Source organism: Caretta caretta, chromosome 1 (genome assembly GCF_965140235.1).
Source record: "Caretta caretta isolate rCarCar2 chromosome 1, rCarCar1.hap1, whole genome shotgun sequence".
In the NCBI taxonomy this organism is placed as follows: Eukaryota; Metazoa; Chordata; order Testudines; family Cheloniidae; genus Caretta; species Caretta caretta.
The window spans coordinates 221,419,717-221,435,496 of NC_134206.1; the positions used below are offsets into that span (position 1 = coordinate 221,419,717).

Consider the following 15,780-nt stretch of genomic DNA (forward strand, 5'->3'; position numbering starts at 1 on the left):
CAAGAGCAGTTGTCCCTGGGGACACAGAAGGATGCAAACTGAATCTGGCTGGCATGAGTGAATCAAGCCTATGAACTATCCTGCACTGTTCAAACCTGGCCCCAAATACAGTAAAAAGTCTTGTTAAAGAGCTTAAATCCTCCTCCCCTAGACCAGACTGTGCTTAAAAAAGATGCATGGGAAGAGAGAGAATTTCAGCAGCCATCGAAGGCCACAAGGTGTAAAATTCAATTGACAGAGACAACTAAAAGGGACATAATATAATTAACTTTTCCAACCAGACTTCATTAGTTATTTGTTTTGTTTTATTTATATGCTTGTCCAGCAGGAGTCAGAATAACTGATAATATCGTATCCTACAAATCAGTGGTGGATAGTTGAGTCTGATATGTTGGAGTTGTAATAGGTGCTTGGCTGGAAACGAAGCACTGCTGGGGAGGAAGAGAGAGGAGATGCCTCTGCTCACAGGTTATTAAGCAGCCAGTCCAGCACTGGCAACCGAACAAAATTTCCCAGGGCCTCGCCCAGTTGTTTTTCTTTCTCATACTTCAGCACTGCTTGTATGACTTCCCCCACGCTGTACCCCTTCTCCACTGCTATTGATGACAGTTGTTGAAGCTGTGAAATAAACAGAAGCAAAACACAAGTATGATACACCATAAATGGGATATTTTAAAAGGGAGAAATGAGAGGCAAGGGTGTTGAAGTACTTCTCTTTCACCTACTTCCATTCTATGCTCTTAGGTGTACAAGCCCAGTAATTCCCAGGTGCTGCAGGAGGCTGACCTATGAGGAATAATTAAAAGAGCCAAATAGCTAGTCTGGCTAGGTCATTTGTAAATAGGGACAAGATAATCCTCTTCAAAATCCAAAAGGGAGAGACTTACTTAGTGTTAAATACAAAGGCGTAATAACTAGAAGAAATGGGTTAAGGTTTACAAAGGGAAAATTTAGGTTGAATATCAGAAAAATCTTCATCAGTGGCTACTTTGTTGCAACCCCCCCTACTTTCCTAACTCATTTGAGCAGTCCCATTGTCTTGAATGAGACTAAGTGCATAAGGTGATCAAGGTTTGGCCCAAAATGCAAATGTGTGGGCTGTAGTGTCCAGTGATAACTTAATAGCATTATGGTTCAAGAAAGGCATACATTGTTCCTTGGCTTCTATCTCTGTAGAAAACAATTTGGCACTACTTTTTGTGTCTGTTATTTATTAAAAAGGAAATCAAGTTGTGTACTGGGAGCCAAGGAGAATAGGCATTGTTGGGCCACAGAAGAAGAAAATGAAAAGACTTCTGGCAACAGGTTCTGAGTACCTGGCTGCATTTAAGTCATCCTGGGTCTGATTGGTTTTAGTATGCAGACAGACAAAGGCAACTGAAAATATGCCATATATTTCACTTTGAAAAGTGTCTTCTTTTCAGATGTTTAGGGCTTTTCTTCCATACCAGTTAGAATAGTATTGATGCTAAACAACATATCCTGACTCGCGAGCCATTACCATCTGGCATGGAAGCAATTTTTTTAAATTTATAAATGTGTAATTATACAGCAGACTACAGCTAAATACCATAGTGACAAAAAAACTGTAGGCACTTTCAGAGAAAAATGTTTTGTTTTAATCATTTTTTTAATTAAAACATTGAAGGGAGTGGGGAGAAAATCAAATGCCAGAAAGCAAGGTTGATACAGAGAGGGTATCTTACTAAAATGAAACATGACTGGAAATCATAATCAACATGGAAGGCTATTATTCCACCATGCTGAGGTATCAGAGCACATATGGCATTTAAGAACACCCACTGTTTGAAGAGCACAAGGCAGAATGGAGCAGAATTTGGGAAGTAAATGTTAGGACGTGTGTGTTCATACGCATTCACTCAGAATTTCTTGCCTTCTATATCTTTAGCCAGTTCATAGCGAGTATGGGCATGGTTTAGTGTCCACTGACGTCCATGGAAATCCTCTTATTGATCTCAATTGTTTTTGGATCAGGCCCTAAGTTTTCAAGACTTGGAAAGATTTAGATCTATGTCTGAGCTTTGTGGCTATGTACTCTCTCTTCTACAAAATAAAAAAAATGCAAAAACATTCCAATCCTAGGGTTTTTACTCAAATTATAGAAATACAACCTGACAGACTTAGTACTATTGACCTCAGAGAATCCATTCCTCAGTGCCAGCTTGTTCCCAGTAATCAATTATCCAGACTTTCTTCAGTCTAGTTTTAAATGTCCCTAGCAATAGGCTTCCAACCCTTCCATTGGGAGACTATTCCACAGTTTAATTAGACTTGTCTGTCAGGAAATGCTGTATTTTCTTTTTCTTAATTTCATCTATTTATGTGTATTTACACCCCTTGAAAAAAGGGGTCACTTACCCATAATAACTCCTCTTCTCTGACCGTATGGCTTTCACAGAGCCACAATGCAGGAGTCAAATGCCTAGACATGCGACCATGGAACTATATTTGAGCAGTAGCTGGCAGTTAGGGAGGGTGCACAATTCCCCCACTTCCAACAGTCCACAGAACAAGGTCATAGATATCCCATCCTTTCTAACCATCCTTCAGTTCTTGTCTATATCCAGAAGCCCTATTTGTAGGTGGGCTCTGTAACAAGACATATTAAGAGTGGGGAAGCGGGGACAGTGTGGCTATATGGAGCCAGTACATTCAGAGAACAAAATTTACTATTGGTAAATAACTGACTTTTCTCCTTCATGACACTGCTTCCATAAAGCCCCACTGTAAGAAGTTAGGAGGCAGTGACCTCCCTGAGGAGGTGGACTGTGGAACGCTATTAGCTGAACATTACATGAAGCACCGATCTTCCAAACCCAGTATCTGCTCTTGATGTGGTGTTGAGAGAATAGTGATTCTCAATGGTGTGAACCGAACTCCACGTAGCAGTCCTATTAATTTCAGACAAGGGCATATTGTGATACATGCTATTAAAGCCACTATCCCCTACCTGATAAAGCTCTGAGATGTTCCAGCACAGGAATATTAGGTAGTCTATAGCATGACTAGATTCATCTGGAGGCATGATGTCTTATCAATTTGGCCAACTTTTCAGTCAAGATAATTTGATCTGTAGAATTTTCTCCAAAGGCTAAATATATATTCAACATTCTAAATAACTTAGGCCTGCTCCTGTCCAGATGACATCACCTAGCAAATATTGGACAAGCCACTAATGGTTTATGTGATCACTTGTGATGATCAACATGTTTGGCTATTGTGGAGGGTTCTTATATTTGTCAGCTGCAGAGCAGATGAAGAAATTTCATTCTGGATTAACTACTCCCAAGGATTGCCCCCTGTCTCAACAGAGAGAACAAATCTCCCCTTTGTTTGTCCAGGTACTACATCATAAACAGAATGTATGAGAGAATCTGCACTGGCAGTCCTTTGATCTGTAGGAGACAGGATTTGAGAGCTGTCCTGATGGCTGTGAACTCTAGCAAGTTTATGGGGAATTTTGCCTCCCAAGCTCTTCAAAGCTATGAACAAACATTTTGAATGTGCTCTCAAACCCAGGTTTGAAGCATCTGTGCCTATCATTGTCTTCTGTCAGTCTGCTTCTCAGATATTCTCTGGCAGTGTCCACTAAAGTAGAATGTCTTTGACCTGCTGAGTGGGAAAACATTATCGTATTCAATTTGTAAATGCTTGGTTTGTTCATCTGCAACCCTGCCTAGGAGGTGACTAAAGTGCTGGATTCCATCACTAAATCTTCTAACCTACATTCGGTTAGACTGACTGCCTGGATGAGCTCTATGAACTGCCCTGGGAATAGGCAGGCTAGAGCCTTGGTAGAATCTAAGGTAGCCTATCTGAAGTCTAGAGACCAATGCAGATTTTTCTTTGTTTACTCTCAGATCAAGATACTTGATACTACATAAACCCAGCCTTGCCTCAAGACCTGAAGGGAGCAAGAAGAGCTGAGAATCTCTCCCAGGCAAAGGGAAGCAATGTCTGTTTGGATTTTATTTTGGAAATATAACCACAGGGAGGAAAAGTTAGTTCACTCTGAACTTTGCCACAAGATTGTCTGTGGAGAACTCTTTGCTACCTGAAGAAAGACTGGGGAAAAAAAGCCCTAGGAGGGAGAATGTTGGTTTGTTATAAAAGGAACTCTGGAGATGTGACCTTTTTGTTAATTAGGCCTGCCACTTTCCCCAGCAGGGCTAGAGTGCCTTTTGGCCTCAATACAGCAACCGAGTCAGGGTGGCAGGCTGCCAGCACTGAAGAACTGAAGCAGCTGGCAGAAATTGACATTTCCAGCAACTTTCCTTGGAGTAGATCAAATTGATTAAGCCAAATAAGGGGAATAATTTTAAAATTGTAATTTAAAATTTGAACAGTGGTACATCAGAGATACTATTGGATGTGTTTGAAGTCTTGTGGTTTTGGGGACTGTGTGTTTTTAGCTAGGGGGAGACAAAAATGGTGAGACTGTCAGGGCAAAGCTAAAAGAAATGCTTCTTCTGATGAAGTCAGAACATTTATTAAAATATATAAACAATTCAATTAGCCTAGTAAGAATTGGTGTATAAAATTGGAAACTAAATTCAATTATTAAAGTGTGAAATGGAAGATATTTCTTCTTGCTTTAAATGAAAATATATAAATCTAAATAAAGCTTTAGCTAGCTAGCAATGCCTCTGTAATACTAACAAATTGGAGGAAATATAGAGGGGAATAACAAATGACTAGGGGAATGGAGAGATTGATTTATGAGGACAGACTGAAAAAAACCTAATTACTTATACCCTGGCTAAGTAACAGTTCTGAGGGGACTTGATTAAAGTCCTCAGATATTTGAAGGGTAAAAACACCAAGGGGAGAGAAGAATTATTTAAGATAATACAAAGGGGTAAAACTTAGTAGAGCTATGACATTAAAGTGGCACTGTCAACTCAAAATTGACCCATAATTTAGATTTTGTAAAGACAAGCCTATAAAACCTAAGACCAACATGAATGTTTCCATTTCTTTGTTCTTAAACTTCCTATGTATATAGAGCAAATTGCAGCAACCTGAAAATGAAATCTACTATAAGTAACACTAAAACTGATCTTCATTGTCCAAGATGAGAGTAGGGTGGCTACTGCCGCGTCCGCAGAATATTGGATACTCCAGTACTTCTGGGAACAGAGTGTACCTGCCACCGTCAGTGTGACCTTGCTTAGTGTGCAAAAGGTCACGCTACACAAAGGATGCCATTTTTCAAAGCCCATCATCCCATCCCTGCCGACATTACCTTGCACGCATGGTGTGTGCGAGGTCATGTCAGTGGGGGCGGGTTGACGTGCTTTGAAAATTGGCAACCTCTGTGTGTCCACTGACTTTACATGAAAATACCAAACAAAACCAGTCCAGGTCTAAATCACTATTGTACAGGGGACACTACTTTAGAAAACCAGGACTGTCCAGCTGAAAACCAGACAAATGGACTTTCTAAGTGAAAGAAATATAAAAGGTAAACAAATCACATGTAGTGAAAAGTAATTTGCATTTTAAAATTTTTTACTATTAATAAACTAAGGTTAGTAATTTAGGAAAAGAAATCTGATTGTCCACAATATGTAACTTTGAAATTGACAAGTGTCCCTATATAATAAATAATAGTAATGATGATGATAATAATTATCAATTCTTATATAGCGCTTTTCATCAGTGGATCTCAAAGTGCTTTGCAGAGGTCAGTTTCATAAAATGTATCATACAACGGAATATCATGAAAAAGTTCTTAATATGGGGGGGAGGGATAGCTCAGTGGTTTGAGCATTGGCCTGCTAAACCCAGGGTTGTGAGTTCAATCCTTGAGGGGGCCATTTAGGGATCCGGGCAAAAATTGGGGATTGGTCCTGCTTTGAGCAGGGGGTTGGACTAGATGACCTCCTGAGGTCCCTTCCAACCCTGATATTCTATGAAGCAGGGGGGAAGGATAGCTCAGTGGTTTGAGCATTGGCCTGCTAAACCCAGGGTTGTGAGTTCAATCCTTGAGGGGGCCATTTAGGGATCTGGGGCAAAAATGGGGGATTGGTCCTGCTTTGAGCAGGGGGTTGGACTAGATGACCTCCTGAGGTCCCTTCCAACCCTGATATTCTATGATTATTAATCTGTGGAACTAAGGGAAGTGGTGGAAGTAAAATCACTTGGGTCATGTAAAACTAGACTCAAAGTAGTGGAGAGTGCGCCATAGAGAACAATTCTTCACTGGAGGGGGATGGAGTAGATGGCATAATAGCTTTTTCCACCTCTAATGTTTATGATGTTGTTATTTTATAAAGGCAATAGCACCATCATTAACATGATGAGTACTATTTTAGTAAGAGAAAAGGCCAGAAATTAAGTTTTCCTTAGAACAAAAGCTTTACACCACAAGATAGCAAAAAACTGAAGAAAGAACCTAAATCCCACCATGCCCTAAAGTCCCTGCCCATTACCCAATTACTTCATTGCTTACCTTTTTCAGAAACTCATCATCCTCATCCAAGAAATACAATACAGGCACATTTGTCTGAGAGGCTGCTACCCACTGGAGGAGTGCTTGGAGCTGTTTGTTATGTAAGCTCTCGGAAGGATTCTGATTCATCACTACCACTTTGCGACCGGATGCACTGTCTTCACCTGATCCAAGCCCAGCCTCAGCGGTTCCTGTGCCCTTGGAATCCACAGATCCTGTGCCATCTTCCTTGTCCCCTATCTCTGCTAGAGCAGACTCTGGGTTGCTGTATTTGGCTATCATAAGACACAACTTTGTCACTGTATCCACCAAACTGTCAACAAATTGCCCGCTGCCCCCCTCTTTTCCACTTATGTCAAACTGATCAGTAATCATTTTTGTCAGTCCAGATATAGCCTCTTCACAGGACTGTTCAACTTCTGAAAAGGCATGTCCCTCAGAGGTTTTGCCAGGATTCCTGTTTGTTTCATCTATCATGGAATTTCCTTGCTGGCCTTCTATTTTGCAACCAGTTTCATTTATTAATTTTCGGATGAGCATTAATATGACACTGGACATGTCATTTTCAGGGTTCCGCTTTTGAACTTCTGACTTCTGGGAACCTGATTCATCACTTTGCTTTGATGCATCCTGATCTTTTGCTGAAGATGGTCTGAAACTACTGCAACCACCTTTTTCATGGGACTCATGCGAGAGGAATCCAAATGAAGTGGTACCTGCTTTGTTAGTTTTGCCCCCTTCAGCCGTGCCCTTGCCTGCATTCTCCTGTTGGATTAGATGATACTGTATCAACAATAGTGCAGTCACAATCAGATCTTTTGCCCATGCATCTCCGGATGTTTTGGTCATGTTCTGAATTTCTGAACTCCAGTGTGGATTTTCTGGAGGTTTAGATTCAGCTTCCCTTGCTGAAGGCTGAGACTTCGAGCATCTGTTGCATTTTTGTTGGTTTTGATGCCATAGAGTAAGCCCATGCTTAATTATGTGGTTACCTACTGTTTCTGCACAGGTAGTTTCTTTTTCTTTCTCTTTGGTAACTGTTTCAGTTTTTGTTGCTGAAAACCTCAAGTTCTGAGCCTTTGCATCTGCTGCTCGTGAACCCGTCTTTACAGATGCATATGCAAGGCTTTGAGACTGGGACTTATCCCCTGCTGGTTTTTGCACTATTAAGGTAGAATGTAAACGATTTAGCATTGCTTGTACTATTTCTGCAGCCTTATGACTTCCTTGACTGAATAGGCTCCGCTTAACTGCAGAAACAAAATCTGAGTCAGTCATGAGTGTCCCTGTAACATTGTGTAAATTTTTCATACAGGAATCTATTAAGTCTGAAACTACCTCCTTGGAGTGCTTTAGTATCACCTTTTTCAGCACCACACAAGCTATGCTTGAGTCATTCACTTCAACTTTCATGGTCTTCATAACTGAGACCATCATATCTGAAACCACATTATTGGCATAAACCAGAATCCCTTTGCTTAAAGTATTCGTAAATTCATCTGGGCCAAAGCGTTTTTTATGATGACATGATCTGTTCTCACTGTGTGCTGACCTTCTTTCATTACTCTGCTCATTTCTGACTGAAGATTGTTCATCTACTTCTTTATAAAAAAATGTTTTCTTCTTGGAAGATGGATTCTCTTCATATTTGGTTTCCTTCATGGTAATATGAGTTGAATTCTCGGATGGATTATTTTTGCCTTCATTTGTGCCTACTCCAGTAGACTTGTGACCTGGTTCCCCAAGAGAGGCGAAAAGTGACTTGTGTATACACTTATCAGTGCCATCTGTCTTGTCATTAATCTCTTTACGTGCCATTGCAATGACAAGGTTAGAGAGTCTGTTAACATAAAAAGAGACTTCATCCACACCTTGCTTGGTATCTGCAGAAGTTAGCTGACCTTCTATGTCCTTTGGTTCCTTTTGACTTGAGGTTGCTTTCATCTCCATATGAAAATCGGGTGACCCACTGTTGGATCTAACATCCATGCTAAACTGCTCATCATAGACACTGAAACCACCTGGTGAGGGTGCATTGCGCATTTGGATGCTCTGCCCACCTATTGATGGTTCCCTTGAGTTCTCACAAGCCTTTTGTTTACTGGTAGACTTCAGCACATCCTGGATTCCAAGTGCACATCTTTCGAGATCTTTTCGGAGCCAGCTCAAGACTTTGAGTGGATCGGATGCAGCTTGTTTGAAAAATTTTGCTGAATCAGTCTAAGGATTGAAACAAATCACAAATTTACAATGGTTTATTTCCCAATATTCATATTCCCTTGGTACAAAGACCTTGCTCAGTCCAAGGCATTCTATAAAAACCTAATGCAATTCTCATCAGCCTTGCCTATGCCAGAAAAATCAATACCTATATTATAGCAATTGCTAGCACTGTTGCAGCTCAACCCGTGGTAGAACCAATGTAAGTGTTAGTGCAGACATGATGACATTTTTACTATCATGGCATGAAACCCTGTTCTGTACTGGTGGCTTAGCACTAGTGCAGCTGCAACATGGACACTAACTCTTCTTGTGTAGATGCACCCATTGATGTGAATAGTAAGACTCTCACTGACTTCAGTGGAAGTTGGATCAGGTCCTACACTAGCATGTAGTCTGGCCTCTTTCTTCTGTAAGGGTTACATAGTAGAGAAAAATGTAAATAACAAGGACTAATGAATGGATGTACAAACTGGATGTTTTAACAACCGTGGAGAGAGAAGCAAAAAGATATAGATACATCTGAGTTTAATCTCTTGTGAATGAACAAACCAAGGATCCAAATGACATATATCATTCACCTGATTCTCCAAGAAATACATTGTCTTTTAAAGATCAGAGACTGCTCTTTGCTTTACCCTTCCAGCACTGAGGATGAGTTTACTTGTTATCTGAGAACAGCAACAAAGGAACGAGGTTTAGTAAATTTAATCTTATTTCCATTGTCCCTCTGAAAGGTACTTTCTTTGTGTATCTATCTGATGTTATCTTCTTTTAGCTAGCTCCCTCTCATGAAAAGGCTCTTACTGCTATTGCCAGTTAGAGGCCTGTATTTGTGAAGCTGAAGGGCTAGTGCTCTCATCACAGCTCCACCAGCATTGCTGTCATCTATCTAGGAGCTGTCTGCAGCACAGGGATTGTTTAACTATTTTTTCCCTCTTAAAGCACTTTGACGGAGAGGAATAGAACAATCACAGCCGTAATGAATAGCCATGTAACTATCCCATTAGACCATCTGGATATCCCCTCAGCTTCAAAGGAGGAGCTTGATGTGGATCTGATGGCTTCCCCCCACCTGCTCCCACCCCCGCCCCCCACATCAAGAAAGAAAGAAATATATAGCAGCTGTACTCTTGCTGCTGTTCACTTTACAACAATAATAAATAAATAAATTAGTAATTAATAATTTTGTCCAGTAATTTTAACATGCTTAAATCTCTAGTAATGATGAGAACCTGATGGGGGAAATGACGGTTTAATTAATGTATCTGCCTCAATGCTGCAGCTGTTCTATTGTGTGTGCATTCTAAATTTTTATCATCATGGATGTGACTCACTATGTCTATGTGTAGTGTACAGATGCCAGAAGATATATAACTAATGGTCATCTCATCCTTGTATTATAGCAAAAGGACATCTCTTTGGGATGCATAATGTATTTTATCTTGACTGCATGATTGGGTGCGAGAAGGGATGTAATGCTTAGATCCAATAAACCCCTCAAGCCTGGACAACAGCAGACTTCAGTCCCACAATGTCACCTACACAAAAGAACTCCAGAGTGTCAGTCCATGACACAATCTCAGCTACATCAGGACCAACAGGCCTCCACTACTAGAGAGAGACACAGACGGGTGAACAGACAGCACTATCACAAACTGAAACCTATTAAACCTATTGGCATTACAGAGAACTTTACAAACCTTTGCTAGTTTCACACTGCTCTTTACTGCCATCATTATCTGGGAGTCAGATAAACCCAAAACTGTCATCAAAACTCAGTGTGCACAACTACATTAATCTGAATCCACAGAAAATTGGTATGAACCAGGCAAACGAAAACCAACATGAATCTCACAGCTTCAGTCAGGATTCTTGAGTTCTGGTTCTGAATGTTGCTACAGGCTTTGTATGGGCCTGATACTGCCAACCTTACCCAAATAAAGTTTGTAAGAGATTCCACCCAGGAAATGCAGCTCCTAAGTCATACTGGTATAAATCCAGAGTAACTGATAAATTCAGTGGATTTAGTCTGGACTCACACAGATATAGTTGAAAGCAGAATCTGGCCCATTGACTCTGGTGGAGTTACTTTGGATGTAAAAGAGCACAATTTAGCCCTAAATAATAATTGTAGGTATTCTTTCACTTTATACACTGCACCTATCAACAACTCTCTCAGTGCCTTTACTTTAAGAACAACTATCATAATCATAATCAAATTCACATAATTTGAAGATGGTATATGTGATGTTCTGTACCGCGGAGGAACACCCTGCAACCCCATGTTCATTCTTATAATATGATTGTGTGGTATCTAATGCAAAGTTTGTCATGTTGGGTGTCTTCGGAAGCACCATGATGCACTGAGCATTGTTGTTATAGTAATGTTATAGGTTGTAATTTCATGTAAATAGTTATGAGGCTGAAAATGTGTCCTTTTGGCTTAAAACAAGCCCAGGCAAAACTCTCCAGGAGCAGAGGGGCAGTTCACATCTCATCAGGGCAGGTATGGGACAAACCCAGCCCAGCCTCACAGGAACAAAGGACACTGGCCTGGGCAACAACAAATGATCTGTTGGACTCTCAAGTGAGCCACCCCCCTTCCCTTTGTCAGTTTGGGACTACAATGAGGTAATGCTCACCTGACTCTGAAGGCGGGGTGGTTGGGGGGGAAAGCCAAGAGGGAAGAAAGAACATGATAAAAGGAAGAGACATTTGCCATGCTCTCTCTCTTCCACCTCCATCTACAGACACCACCACCAAGCGACTGAAGTGCTGATCAAAGGGGAGAGCCTGGCTGAAGAGCAACCAGCCAGCCTGTGGTGAGAAGCATCTAAGTTTGTAAGGGCACTGAAATTGTTAAGATCAGTTTAGAATGTGTTTTGCTTTTATTTAATTTGACCAAATCTGACTTGTTGTGGTTTGACTTATAATCACTTAAAATCTATCTTTTGTAGTTCATAAATTTGTTTGTTTATTCTACCTGAAGCAGTGCGTTTGGTTTGAAGTGTGTCAGAGACTCCCCTTGGGATAACAAGCCTGGCACATAGCAATTTCTTTGTTAAATTGACAAACTCATATAAGATTGCAGTGCCCAGTGGGCACAACTGGATACTGCAAGACAGGTTCCTTGGGTCGTGTCTGGGACCGGAGATATTGACTATTGTCAATAGGTTGCACAATCCAAGCAGTGGCTGGCCAAAAGTGCTCACTCACATAGCTTGGAGCAGCTTACGTGCTAGAGGCTGTGTGTGAACAGCCCAGGAGTGGGGGTTCTCACAGCAGAGCAGGGTAAGGCTGGCTCCCAGAGTCGAGGATTGGAGTGACTAGCAGATCACCAGTCCAGATAACACCAGGGGAACGTCACAATACATACCTCTTATCTTATCCATAATCTTTACCATACATTAGCAACCTAAAACACATTGTTGGTATTTCTAATAACAGCTGCTGGTGCCGTCACAACATTCTGGGTACAAGACCTGGATAAACAAATCACAGCTAATAACTTATTTGACAAATGTATTAAACAAATCTATGGTTCTGGTCAGAAATACTGCTTTTGGGGAACTTTTGTATGAACAAATTCTGCTTGGATGAATGTTTGCAAAGAGCTAATAAAAAGGGAGGTGAACAAAGTTAAAAGTAAATTCTTGTTTGATCTCAGGACAACGTTTGTGAATAAATTTCCTCACTATTCACCCAGAGCGAGAAAGTGCCATCATACCCTACGTTTTCTTCTAGTATATGATCTATAACCAAATTTATCAGCAAGATGATTAATTATGAACATTCAGCAACCGACTTTTCATTGAGATTAAACCAACACCCACGCTGTTAGTGAAACCTTAATTGGCCTAAGAAAAAATATGCAATATTTTACTTTGGAAGATAAGGTAATGTCTATATCAATGAAAAAATTCTAGATCCCATTTTCCCAAATGGTAACCTTACATTATTTACGATATATGGAGCTGAACATTGATTCCTCTCATTTGGAGAGTAAATCCCTTACTGTAAGGGACCAGTAACTACCATATGTGAGAGACAAGGACCTTGCTAATTCCAAGGTATGAAACATATAGCATAAAACCATTCAAATGAATCCAAACTTGTAATATAACAGTGCAATATAATATAAAAGTGGCATCTTTGATTACATGACTGAAAATCTAATTGCAATGTACAGAGCCCTGTTTACTAACAAATTCATTGGGAAAAACATTTATCTTTCTTTAATATATCCATACAGAGACAAATCACTTTTCATGCTCTGTATGGTATTTTTGTTGGTTATTTTTCCAGATTGTTCTTTTTATGAAAATAGGTTTATACAATAATTAAAAAAACCCAACACATTTCTTACTGTCCAGTTCTGTTCTTCTTCGCCTCCTGGAGTATAGCGATCCACTTTACAGAGTGCATTTTGGCTCTGTAACCAGTCAATGTTATCAGTCATCTGTGATGAAGTAGAAAGAAAACCAAAATCAGAAGCACAGATAAGAAAGGGGAAGGAATGTGTACAACGCTGGAGCCAATCAGTGATGATCTACAGTAGAGATATCCAAAATGGGGTGTCTTGATACCACATGACCCTTCACCATTCCAGAGATAGTCTCAGAGCAGTACCCTACTGCAGAGGTGCTGGAACAATTTGTATAGTGGGGGTGCTGAGAGCAATTGAACCAAACTGTAAACCCTGTATATAATGGAAACCACTTCGAGCTAGGGGGTGCTGAAGCACCCCCCACACTCCTAATTCCAGCACCTATGCCCTACCATGCTGTAGAAGATAATGCTAGCAATAAACTGAAGAAAAAACAAAGACAATTCTTTGCCCACACTAAATTATTTTAGCTATAGAAACTTTAGGTGTTATCCAACATTTCAGAAGATACATTTTCAGCTAGAAATCAAAATCTCAAGATAGCAATGTCCCTTTAAGCACAATTTTGCAGAGGGGAATGCAGGTGTGACACAATGGATTTTGACAGGCATTGAGAGTTGTATACTGTAATTGGGATTTTCAAAGGCAATTCAGTGAGAGTTGGGCACCTAGCTCCCTTAGGTTCTTTAAAAAACCCCAGCCTGACAAAGGATACAATTGCCAGAAAACAGAATCATGATTGTGTAAGGGAAGACTTCAAATTTTGAAAATCCAGACAACTGAATATACTACACAAATGCTCACAAAGAGCAGAAAGTCCTAATCTAATCATTGTCTTCAAGACACTTCTCCCAAAATTTTCAGAGCTGAGTTTTAATGAAAATAAGGTTCAAACAGAATGAATGAACTCACCGTTTTCTAGGACACGTTCTGAGACCCAAGGAAAGTCTCTGGAAAAATTGTGATTTGTCCTCACAGTTTCTGAGAATTGCTCCCATAGGCAGCCATATAAAATCAGAACCTATAAAGGGAGTAGAAAAAATTCTGTTTTTAAGACATCTTTGTAAAGTGGTCGCATCAAATTCCTGTTTTCCATCCAGCCTGCAAAACTCTTTGTGACTAGAAATAACACCATATACCTGAGAACATTAAAAACATCATACTGCAGCAGTGTCAGCTATTTAAAGCCCCATTGGATGCCAGAAATAAAATCTGAGGGGGGGGGAAAGAAAATTAAACTCTCTGACCTTTCAAATACTGTTTATGCTGCAGTTTAAAAAAAAAAAAGCAGCAACAAGTAGCATGGCTGGAAAAACTGCCAAATAATACAGTAATGGTTCAGATGTAAATAATAATTAATTGGGTATGGTCAAGGTCCCATGTACTCTGGAGCTGTGGACTTGCTGCAGCATTATGCTCCAGAGCACTAGCCCTTATGCTTGTGAAGACAGCTTTCCGATTTGAACAGTGTGTACAGTGGCACAGTCATGTCCTTCTACAGTGTCAGTCTCCACACATCCTGAAACCACAGCTCTGAGAGATGTGTTAATTTAGAAATCTAATTATGCAAAGTTCACTATCAACATTGTTCACTATTACATTGCTGATCATTTTCACATCCAACTAATGTGCTTATTTCAAACGTTAACTGCCTCCAACACCTTGTCAGCTGCCAAAAGCCTCAACTGCCCCCTACCCAATTTCCAAAATTTCCAAAAAATTTCTCGCTTACCCCTGAATTTTTCTGAGGGCTCATCCTGATGAACAGTTATCATACAGCAAACTGGGGTGTAAATCTACAGTGCCCTAGGGTGCTGTGCACTCACGTCTGTGTGGACCCTGCTGCTGCGCACTAAAAGTGTGCTAGGATCTACTCTGCTTTGAAACAGAGGGAGATCAACCTGCACGAGAAAACTTTCAGTACGTGGTAGCAGGGTCCACACGGACAGTTAGTGTGTGGTAGGCTAGTGCACTGTAGATTTACACTTCAGCTTGTCATGCACTATTTGTTTAGACAAGCCCTCTAATGGTTTCCACTTTCAATACAAAATTCTGCATCACAGTAAAATTTATGAGGAAACAAAATAAATTAAATACCAAATTAACACAAAGGCAGTGTATTGTTGGTATTATTCATTATGGCTTGGAATGATTTAGGCTCATAACTCCCTTAGGCCCTTGTCTTGCAAAGACTTAAGCATGTGCTTAACTTTACATGCTGGGAGTAGTCTGGCTGACTTCAGTGGATTTACTCAGTGTGTAAAGTTAAGCATGTGTGTAAATCCCCTTGGAACATCCCATTCTTTCGTATTTCATTCAATAAACCAAATACATTCAAGGAATCTGAAGATGGCCACAGAATTTCCAGTCTGCTGCACTAGAGTGCTACAGAATTTAGATCAAGCTTGACACAGAGTACATAAACATGTGGTTACGGGAATGATGAATCGTCAAATTAAAAATTACACGGCTCTGAATATGTTGTGTCTACTACTACAAGTACCACTTGAGATTAATATAGCTGAAAGATTAGAGAAAAAAGAAGCTTGATTATTTCCATTTATTTACTATGTGCATTTGATGCACTTTGTTTATCATCTGTTTCACTATTTCCCCTTTATAGTCAATGTGTTTGGATCATTCATGTGGCAACAGCTGGGAGAAAACATTTAAAATTTTAGGAAAATATGATTAC

At 40.2% G+C, this 15,780-nt stretch overlaps 1 protein-coding gene across 1 annotated transcript; it reads right to left on the bottom strand.

The window, feature by feature from the left end:
• Positions 1-420: 420 nt before the first annotated feature.
• Positions 421-14,096, bottom strand: AKAP3 (A-kinase anchoring protein 3). Its single transcript, XM_075124497.1, has 4 exons — positions 13,998-14,096; positions 13,065-13,157; positions 6,476-8,695; positions 421-618 (listed from the first exon to the last, which is right to left on the bottom strand). The coding sequence occupies exons 2-4, from the start codon at positions 13,155-13,157 to the stop codon at positions 463-465; spliced, it is 2,469 nt and encodes an 822-aa protein (XP_074980598.1). The 5' UTR covers positions 13,998-14,096; the 3' UTR covers positions 421-462.
• Between the last annotated feature and the right edge of the window lie 1,684 nt (positions 14,097-15,780).

Excerpts from the sequence above, each read along its gene's own strand:
- AKAP3 (XM_075124497.1), bottom strand. The coding sequence starts at position 13,157 with ATGACTGATAACATTGACTGGTTACAGAGCCAAAATGCACTCTGTAAA. Across the intron at positions 8,696-13,064 it reads AAGAAGAACAGAACTGGACA|ACTGATTCAGCAAAATTTTT; the intron begins GTAAGAAATGTG and ends TTCAATCCTTAG. Across the intron at positions 619-6,475 it reads ATGATGAGTTTCTGAAAAAG|CTTCAACAACTGTCATCAAT; the intron begins GTAAGCAATGAA and ends TTTATTTCACAG.